This window comes from Pteronotus mesoamericanus, unplaced genomic scaffold (genome assembly GCF_021234165.1).
Source record: "Pteronotus mesoamericanus isolate MK-2021 breed Mesoamerican mustached bat unplaced genomic scaffold, CSHL_Meso_final contig_311, whole genome shotgun sequence".
Classification (NCBI taxonomy): Eukaryota; Metazoa; Chordata; class Mammalia; order Chiroptera; family Mormoopidae; genus Pteronotus; species Pteronotus mesoamericanus.
In genome coordinates this window covers 1,887,069-1,897,785 of record NW_026555132.1, presented here as the reverse complement: position 1 = coordinate 1,897,785, position 10,717 = coordinate 1,887,069, and the positions used below count along the sequence as shown (strand labels likewise).

The window sequence follows — 10,717 nt, the reverse complement described above, 5'->3', positions numbered from 1 at the left end:
GTACATATTACAATATTTATAATGACCATGCATAAAATTAATAAATAACATTTTTATTGAAAAAGTTGCATGAAATCTCATCTCTAGGCCATGGGTTGTCAGGAGGAGCATTTGAGATGCTGACTTAACGGACTTGGATGCTAAATGGATGGTGGGACAAGATTAGGGAAGAATAAAAAGTGACTCTCAGGTTCCATACTGGGATGACATTCAAGTGTCGGGCATGGTATGCCAGTGCATGTCTAGAGGAGGTGTTTTGGGTGCTGAGAGTGAGTTAGGCATCAGTGCTCAGTGGTCTCTTAGGATGACCTAGAAAGTTCCCTGATTGCTTGATCCTCTGTCGTAGAGTCGGCCACCCCGAACCCAGGCATGATTTACTCCTCAGGACTGAAAAAGAAGTTGGTGTTGTAAGTTTTGCCCCTCTCCTTGGTGAGGATGACAGGCTGTCCAGCCTCTGAGGAAGTGGCTATGAACCAGCCGGGGTAGGCAACCGACTGGAAGGTGGAGGTGGAACCCTCTATGCTGCGCAGAAAGAGAAAGGGCACCTGCGCTTCATTCTCCAGGTACAGGTCCATTATCCTTTTCTCCTAGGAGCAGGAAAGAAGCCTATTAGAGAGGATTACTGGGAGGAGGGAGCTAAACTCACTCAGCCTTGGGAGTGACTGCTTTCCCCAAAGGAGGGACAAGAGGATGCCAGGGGTCAGGATAGGCAGCACGCTGGTTTCCAACACCAGGTGCTTCTCATTCTTCAAGACAACACCATGTTCCCTGAGAACAGAGAGGGGTTAATTGTCTCATAGGTGCTCCTGTTAGGCACTCATCTGAGGGTTTGGGCCAGGCTCATAAGATTCCCAGTTCCCAGTGGGTTTGCACATTGCAGCAGCCCACATGACCCCAAATGCTGCTTTCAGTGCAAGGACCACAGATGTGAAATCCACAAGATCCAGACTAACAATCTCCCCTGTTTTCTCTGTGGGCAGTGCCCTTTGCTTATGTGGGAGCACCCCAACATCTCAGAGGATTTCTGGGAGGCAGTTAAAGAGAATGGGGAGTAGAGAAGCTGCCAGTCCTGGGCTTTCTGAAGCACCCATCTTGTGGGTGTCCTCTCTGGTCTTCAGAGGATACTCTGAGAGTAAAATAAGGGTTGCACCCATTCCAGAGGTAGCATGAATTGACTTGGGGATCAGCCAAGTCAGGCTTCCTTACACTGAATAATCTAGGATTGAAAAAAAAATGTTATTTTTATTCAGCAACATAGTTGATATAAATGTAATAAGTAGTAAATGAAATAAAAAGTTTGTCTCATAATACTTCTCTCATTAGCTGTACAACCACTCACCTTAAGCTGCAAAGTAGGCTGGCCCTCAATTTCTGCACAGAGCAGACAAAGATCTACGTCCTTGATTCCCAGGTATATCAGACTGCCTTTTCCTTCAACATGGATGTTTGTGTCTGTGCATGGTAGTGAGGAAATACTGACTGGAAATGGAAACAGACGTCAGGCCCCAGGCAGCAGAAAGACCAGGCCTACCTAACACTGGGTTACTCCTTGGGCCAGATCTGCCCCAGAATGCTCCTCCAATTAGCCATGTGGTAGAAGCCCTCTGTCATAATTAGAAACTCATTTCCCTTTTTCTTCCTTACTCTTAGAACCCAGCTGTCATCAGGGCGCCTGGCTTCCCAAAAATAAAAATAAAATTCCCCACCACACTTGGAGCTAACTTTGATCAAATGCTTAAGTTGTAACCCATGAGCTATAAGTGGTAGTGTTGTGTGGGATTTCCAGAATGCTCTTCCAGGGGAGCCAACCCAGCTGGGAGGAATTCCTTCTTTATACCCTGTGTCTTCCTACACTTTAGGTGAGAGTTGAGGTGGCCTTGAGGTTGATACGGCACTGTGGGCTCACCACATTGGCCTCAGCTTGCCTGCTTAGGCTCCTTTCACATAAGAAAGAAATCAACTTTATCTTATGTAAGCTGCAGTCACATGGTTGTTTGTCACTATCAGCTGAATTTATTCCTGGCTAATTGAGCCCAGGAGCCCAGGTGGGGAACTCCTTCCAGGTAGGGGCCAGGGAATTCATCCTCTCAACACTTTCTCAAAGGCCTGCTCAGGACAAGACAGGCTTTGTCATTGCCCCCACAGAAAATGAGATGAAAAGCTGTAAGCAGAGAAATGGCTAGAACCAAAATAAATTGCAATACCTGCTTCAGGGGAAGTGACCGAAGCCTGGGACAGTAGGAGAGAGACCAACTTTAGAGAGAAAAATCAGTAAAGACCTTTCTGCAGAGGTGAAGTCAACCTGGGATCTTAAAGCTAAGAGGAAGCTAGTAAATGAGGAAATGGGAATAGAGGGTGGTGGAGCGGGTTGAGGGGGAGAGTGTTACAGAGAAAGAAATGGTCAAGGCCACAGATGGAAAAGAACTTAAGTTCAAGGCTTCAAAGAATACTGGTGTGCCTGAGATCTCCCCACCTACTACCTACACCACATCTCCCATCCCCAAATCACAAACACACGGGAATGATACTCTTCAATGAACATAGCAAGAGGATCACTTGTGATACTTTGTGGGGGATGGATGAGAGCTGCATAAATGAGGTGGGAAGGAGGGCAGTGAGGAAGCCATGGCTGGGGTCCAGGCAAGAGATGATAATCATCTTATAAATAAGGCCTATTATGCACATAGACTCATCACTCCTTGCTGATGGATTGGATAGAGACTGAAGAAAGGGAGGACTCAAGTATTCCCCTGCTCTTGGTTCAAGCAAATAAGATCATGGTGGTAACAAGGATGGGGAAGAGTGACTTTGCCAGCATTCTGAGAAATCAGATCCATACTTTCACTTGGGATAGACAAAGTTAGAGGTGTCTGAAAAGACACTGAACAGGCATGAAATGGTTATTTGGGTTGAAAGCATAAATGCCAGAGTGATAGAGGTGGCTTACCAATCCAAGAGACCAGCTTGCAGTCCCTTCTCTGGTGACAAGAGTGATTGCATACTGAGCTTTAAGGATTTCCAGCACTGGGAATTTTACAGGAAAAGTGGAGTCAGAAAGGAGGATGTGGATCACAAGAGAATGTTCTTACAGAATGAGAAGATGGAGAGTGTTCAAGAAAGGAAGAGTTAGCAATTATGCTGACTGTGGCTGAAGAACCAAATGTGAGCACAGAAAATTGTATTGGGTGGCCTTGGAAAGAGGAATTCAAGGGGATTGGTCAAAGATCAATTTAGAAGTGAAAGTGGTTGAGGCAAGCATGAGCAGGAGGTGACGTGGAGATAGGTTGTGTAGTCAACTCTTCCATGGGATTTTGCTATAGTTGGTATATAGAATGGCACATTGTGTACAGGAAAACAGAATGACAGTAGGAAGAAATGTGGGCATCAAGAGAAGTTATTTGGTATTAAGCTTGGAAATACTATATCAGAGCGTGTTTTCCAGTGTCAGAAAGGACCCAATAGACAGAAAAAGCTGGGATATGCAGGGAACAGGGAGATGGGATATCAGACACTGAACTCCTAGGGAAAGGGAAAGGGTTGAGTTGTACTTTCACCCCCAGGTTTATTGAGGCATAATTGACATGAAATGAATTGACTTTTGATGGGAGAAAGAAATATTCTCTGATTTTCTAGAAGAGAGGACAGCAAGTTAGAAAAATGTGCAGGTCTGGTGGTGGCAGGTGAAGGAGTTCAATCTGGGGACATGGTAGCAAAGGTTGAAATTTAAAGAAGTTCCAAGGAGAACATCAGCTGCTGGCTGACTGGACAATCCCCTCTCACTGGAAGACATTTTCTTTAGTAAGGGGAGCTGCCCATCTCTCACACCTTATTTCTAGGCACAGAATTTCCTTTGTGGGAGGGAACCACCTTGCCCTTTCTTGCCCTTCTTGTGGACACTGAACTGGTGCCGAAAAGTAGGAGAGGCCACAACCGGGCTTATACAAACTCAGCCCCATCCCCACTGGAGCTGGTGTCCCTTTAAGAGGCAACAGTGGCCCTCGCTGTGTGGCTCAGTCAGTTGGAGCCTCATCCTGTGCATCAAAAGTGTGCAGGTTCGATACCCAGTTGATTCTCTCTCCCTCCCTTCCTCCCCGCCTCTCTAAAATCAATAAAACACATCCTTTGGTGAGGATTTTTTTTAAAGGTAACAGTGGCCTCATTGTCACTCACCAGGTTTGACATTGCTGCTAGAAGGAACTGCAATTAAAGAGTTTCCCTTCAGGACCCACACCATCTGGAAAGAATCACGAATACCATGGTATCCTGGAGAGCCCTGCCCTGCCGGGTGACAGAAAAAAGTGCACATAACAGAAAATACACATGAAGTTATAAACTTCAGGAGCTCTTCTGCACCCTCTAGTACAATGGTCCCTCTTATCCATTGTCTCATTTCCCACAATTTCAGTTACCCACAGTCAGCTGTGGTCCGAAAATATTAACTGGAAAATTACAAAAATAAACAGTTCATAAGTTTTAAATTACATGCCATTCTGAGTAGTGTGATGAAATCTGCACCATTCTTTCCACCCCACCTGTGATGGGAATCATCCCTTTGTCCAGCATGTCCACGCTGTATACTTTCCCCACCCACCCGTCACTCAGTAGCCCTCTGGGTTATCAAATCTGCTATTGTGATGTCGCAGTGCTTGTGTTCCAGTCACCCTTATTTTACTTAATAATGGCCCCACAGCACAAAAGTGGTGATGCTGGCACTTTGGATATGCCAAAGAGCAGCTGTAAAGTGTTTCCTAAGTGAAAAGGTGTCTATGTATAGGTAAAAACATGGTATGTCCAGGGTTCAGTACTTTCTGCAGTTTCAGGCATTTGCTGGGGATCTTGAAACATATCTCCCTCAGATTAGGGAGGCAACTGTACTGGCTTTGGAATTTCTAGGGTAGGCTTACTGTTCTGAGAAAACAGCTATAAGGAGAAAGGGAGGGGAACCAAGGCAGGGGCTAGTTTGTGGATCAAAGTGTTTGAAAGGATGTATATGCATGCACGATGCCCAGAGATTTTTCTAGGGGTATCAGTGACTTGTCCTTTTCTCATTGATAGTCTCTAGGTATGAAAAAAAAAATTAAATTGATCATCAGTACGTAGTTTGTTTTTTCCTTTGCCCTCTTTATCAAAATAAGTAAATAATTCTAAATATATATAATATATAATATGTAATAGGACAAGAACTAAAGTGCAGGTTTCATGACCTGAGTATTTTAGCAAATACACCTGTAACTGAGCAAATGAAAGGGGCCCATGTGCCCTGTTGTCCTTTGCAAGGCTGGATGCGGATTGCCAAGCTGGTTTGTAATTTTCCACTTACTTTGTGGAGTCTGCATGTTGGCTTCAGGACTTTCTGTAAAGAGGACAAGGTAGAATAGATGTTCACAAAGAGGTTGTCAGCAGCTGGTCTTGTGAAGAAAGGAGGGAAGAAAAACATGTTATTCACTGCTCTCCCATCCACCTGGAAATCTGTGTAAAAATTATTTGGAGGAAGATGCCCTGAGAATTTGTCCTATGCACATATTTGAGACTAAGGATAGGAAGAACATATTCCAAGGCCAGAAAAGCCCAAATGGAAGCTCCCTTCTCTGTTGTGACTATATGGTCCTGGCTCTCCAGGCTATGATGGCCTTGGGGTGCCCTCCACCCATCACATCTGGAATTGCTAGGAGATTCCAGAGCACCCCCCAGGCACCTTCTAGGCCAATGAGTTTCTGGGTTTAGAGGAGGAAGGAAGAGTGTGTTTTCATCTCTATTTAGGCCTCTATAGCCAGTAAGTCACCAATTATCCTGATTTCAAGCTTGAATATCCAAAATAACTGGCAGCAAGTCTGTCTATCTGACCCCCATCTCCCCCCATTTCCCATCAAACAGGCATCTCTAAGGATCCTGCCATGGATATCCACTGCCTCCATTAGATGTTTTGACTGTCAGACAGCATCTATCTCTGGGCTTTGGGTTGGGACACCAGGACAGCTCCCCCAAAACACCAAAGACTCCCCACAGTGAGAATCAGTTGTTCACCACCCTCCCTGACTCAGGATCCTTGGTGTCTGATTCTACAGTTGCTCCTAGGAGGGAGTAAGCAGCCAGCTATACTCATGGAAGCAACCCCAGGTCCTCTGATGCCCTATGTCTTAGACCCTGGACCCCTCAGCCCCAGAGATTCCTCAGCACAAGACACAGAGCAATGAAAGAAGCTGTCCAACACATGGCTTCTGAGCCGCAGAAGTTACCTTTGTTCCAAGAGATGCTCTTGTCCCCGGCCCGCGTCAGACTACACTGGCTGTCTAGGACTCCCAGGCCTTTTAATGAGTAAGAGGGTCATTTCCTGGTTCTGGGTGTGCCCACTTTGTTAAAAAATCTGGCCTGGCATAGAGATCCCGTGAGGTGTTAATGATTGACTGGGAGGCAACACAGGCGTGGCTGCTCTGGGGTCCTGGAGTAACCAAAGCAGTTCATATGCCAGGAAACAACCGTGAAGAAATACAGCCAAGGTCAGCGAAGAAGTTTCTTCTGGACTGCCTTGGGGACAGAGGTGTGACTGTCTTGATTCACTGACAACAGGAACCACACCTTGTTCTGATCTGATTTGGAACAATCCACCATCCCCCTGTCAGGAGTTTTACATAACAAATATTGAAAGCTTATTCTATGTCTGGTAAAGTCGTAAGACAGGTACCTTACTAATCTTTTAATCCTCACAGCAACACTTAACGGCCATTAATTTTTATTTCTTATGCAAAAAAAAAAGAGGCCCTGAGAAATGATAGAACTTAGGTAAAATCGCATCTCTACTAAGAAATTTAGCCAAGTTAAAAACCAGATCTCTCTCTTCTTAACCACTGTGAAGTGTGTTTCCAGCAGCTGAGACACAGGCCTGTGTCTCATGGTAGGTACTGAAACCTGCACTGTGTCCAACAGCTGGGACTCATGAGATAGGAGGGACCTGGGAGGCCTGTGGCTTCCTCTCTCTGAGCTGGGGATCACACTCAGTCTCAGCAAAGGCATGGAAGGGAATCACTACCCTTGAAGCCCAATATTGTCAGTCAGCCCTGAGTGTTAAAAAATCCTAGTCATTCTATGCCAAAATTTGCCTCCATGTAAACTCATAACCCCTGGCTTCAGTTCTATTCTCTGAAATCCACTGTTAGCTCTCTCCCCTAGAGTGCTGCAATAACCCTTAACTGATCACCTTGACCCTGTTCTCATCCCCTTCAGTGAAATGTCCACTCAGCCATGAGCGGGGGTCAAAGATGCAGTGTGTCATATCAGGCCCCGTTGGGACTCTCTAATGGCTTCACATCACACCCAGAATAATAGCAAGAGCTCTCACCACAGCCCAGCTGAGCCCACATGAGCCCACGTGATTAGGTCTCTGATTGCCTTTCCACATTCCTCTGTCCTTGCCCCATCAACTCCCCTCCTCTAGTTGCACTAGCTCCAGCTGATTCTTTCACCAAGAGAGCTCAGCCTCCTGGGAGCCTTTCCTGTTTCTCTGCAAAAAAGGGTTTCCCCCGACCATTTCGAGGTTCAATTCACTTCCATGCATTTGCAAAAACCCACTCTCTAAGTGAGATCTCCCCTGATCACCCTCTCTATAAGAGCCCCTTACTCATGCTCTAATCCATAATTCTTCTCTATTATTTTCTTCATAAAATGTATGTCTCCACAGTGGATGTGTATGGATGCACATATTCATATATGATGGGGTTTTTTGCAATCAATCTTTTTTTATATGCTATCTTTTTTTAATTGAATTTCTTGAGGTAACATTGGTTAATAAAGCCATGCAGGTCTCAAGTGTACTACCCAATAAAACATAATCTGCAAACTGCATTGTGTACTCATCACCCAAAGTCAAGTCTCTTTTTGCCCCCATTTTCCCCTCTTTGCCCACTTCCACCTCCCCACACCTCCCTTTCCCTCTGGCTAGCACCATACTGTTGTCTGTGTCTATGTGACATATTGTGTGTGTGTGTGTGTGTGTGTGTGTGTGTGTGTGTGTGTGTGAGAGAGAGAGAGAGAGAGAGACAGTATCCTGCCATGTAATATGAAAAACAGAGACATTTGTTGAAGAAGACACCAGAAACATTGTACATAGGACAATGATGCCTCAGTTCCCTTCAAAGTAGGCAACTTGGGACCTCACACAGTTCTCCCAATCATCATCAGCTGCCCCATCATATTTTCCTGAATCTCATCAATGGTCTGAAATCTCTTCCCTTTCAAAAGTGATTCTAGTTCTGGGAAAAGCCAGAAGTCACAGGCCACCAAATCTGGGTTGAAGAGGGGCTGAGTCACCTGGGTGATTTGATGTTTTGCCAAAAAACTCTGCATTAGAAGTGATGCATGAGCAGGCATATTGTCATGATGAAGTTGTCAATCACCAGCTGCCCATAGCCATGGTCTCCCGAATCATGAATATTTTCCATAGAGGAATGTTCAAGTTTAATGCAAAATTTAATGCAAATTCATTACTCCACTTACTCAGTCATTTTGAATGTGACAGCCACATAGTACACAAGCTCCCTCACTAGTGTTTACCACCCCTACCAACTAGAGCAATGAAATTGTTATTGTTCAAGCATGCACATTCCAGTCCACTCTCCTTGGCAGACAGGTTACATCGATGTCACACAAACCATTCTCATGATATTAACAATGGCTGGACTTTTTCCAGAGAGACCACACACACACGTTGTTGTTTAATCCCTTCACTTTCCTCACCCAGCCCCCCAAATTCCCTCCCCTCTGATAGCTGTCCATCTATTCTATGTATCTATGAGCCTGTTTCTATTTTGTTTGTTAAATTATTTTGTTGATTAGATTTCACATATGAGTGAAATAATATGCTATTGATCTTTCTCTGACTTGTTTATTTCACTTAACATAATAACCTCCAGCTCTATCCATGCTATGGCCAAAGGTAAGATTTTTTCTTTTTATGGCTGTGTAGCATTCCATTGTGTAAATGTACCACAGCTTTTTTATCCACTCATCTACTGACGGTCACTTGGGCTGTTTCCAGATCTTGGCTGTTGTAAATAATGCTGCAACAAAGACAGGAATGTATATATTCCTTTGAATTAATGTTTTGGGTTTCTTCAGGTATATCCCTGTCATGGGGAGCGCCACCCGGGGCACTCCTGGGTCTGAGGGTTACTGTCCAGAGCCAGCTGAAGAGGAAGCGGGGCTTTGAATCCCACAGAACCCGTCTTGGGGTTGTCACAGATAGGGGGACTATACACGAGTTGTCGCAAATACTTTGTTTGCCAGGAGAGGGAGCACAGCTCTTCCCTCTGGTAGAGAAGGCCCCAAGCCCCTTTGTCCAAAGGCTTTTACTGAGAACCGTAAGTGCAGGGGTACAGAGCAAAGCTCATCAGTCAATGTCAAAAGGCTGTGTTTACAGAAAACAAATAGAGATCATAGATAACAATTGAAGGAACACAAGAGATCTGCCTCAGGTCAGGGTCTATGAATAATGTAAATCTCCTTCCCAGTATGGGTCAGTTATCATAGCTTTTGAGGGAAGAACAAAGCATGCTTCAGGAAACTTACCTCTAAGCCTGCTTTCCCCCTGGGAACTGCCCGATCCATTTAGAGCTGTACCTGCCTTTAGTATTGTTTCAAGCCTGAGCCAGGTGAGCAGGGCAGAGCCACTAAGAGATGAGGAGATTTCTTTAAGACAAGATGAGGACCCCAGCCGTGTCCAAGCCAAGCCAAGGGGTGCGGCCTTTTTGCCCTTTCTCCGTGTCCCCCAAGTTCTTGTCTGCTGCCCATACTGGCTGTGTCTGTCTTAGGTCATCCCTCCTTGTGAGGACTCTTACCCATCTCTGACTAACTGACCATCACAGGGCCAAGCTGGGTGATGTGAGGGAGGCAGGGGCTGTGCCCCTGCCAGGACAGGTTTAATCTCCTCAGTGGCCTGTTTTCCAAAGGCCTCCTTGATTAGCTCCAGCCTTGGGGCCCTCCTGTCTGTCGGCAGGGCTACAGTCCCTGAAACCAGACAGGGCATTTCCCAACATATTCCCAAGAGTAGAATCACTGGGTCAAAAGGTAGTTCCATTGTCAATTTTTTGAGGAAACTCCATTCTGTTTTCCATAGTGGCTGCCCTAGTCTGCATTTCCACCAACAATGCATGAGGGTTCCCTTTTCTCCACATCCTTGCCAGTACTTGTTGTTTGCTGATTTATTGATGATAGCTGTTCTGACAGGCAAGAGGTGATATAAGCTTTTGTACAGCAAAAAAAAAAAAAAAAAAAAACCCCATCAACAAAATCAAAAGGCAACTTACTTCATGAGGGAACATATTCATTAATGATACATTTGGTAAGAGATTAATTTCAAAAATACATAAAGAATTTATACAACTCAATACCAGGAAAATAAACAGCCATTTTTAAAAATAGGCAAAGGATCTAAATAGACACTTCTCCAAAGAGCACATACAGATGGCCAATAGACACATGAAAAGATGCTTAACATAACTAATCATCAGAGAGATGCAAATTAAAATGCATGTGTGTTCTTACCTACGTGCCACCTCCATCAGGCCAAGACACTTGACTGTCTTGTTAAGTATGTCCTTAGTGTCAAGAATGTTGTGTGGTCCTTTATTGGAATTCATCAATATTAGCTGAATACACAAAAGAATGAATGAATGAAGTGTTCTCATGAAGAGGAAAACTGGGAGGAGGAAAAGGAAGTGTGTTA

The 10,717-nt window shown here is 44.8% G+C and overlaps 1 protein-coding gene across 1 annotated transcript; it reads right to left on the bottom strand.

Annotated features, from left to right (window-relative positions):
* Nucleotides 1–374: 374 nt before the first annotated feature.
* LOC129072157 (interleukin-36 beta) lies at nucleotides 375–5,336 on the bottom strand. Its single transcript, XM_054575578.1, has 4 exons — nucleotides 5,321–5,336; nucleotides 4,171–4,278; nucleotides 1,340–1,479; nucleotides 375–587 (listed from the first exon to the last, which is right to left on the bottom strand). Exons 1-4 carry the CDS (start codon nucleotides 5,334–5,336, stop codon nucleotides 375–377), a joined length of 477 nt encoding a protein of 158 aa, XP_054431553.1.
* Nucleotides 5,337–10,717: the final 5,381 nt, after the last annotated feature.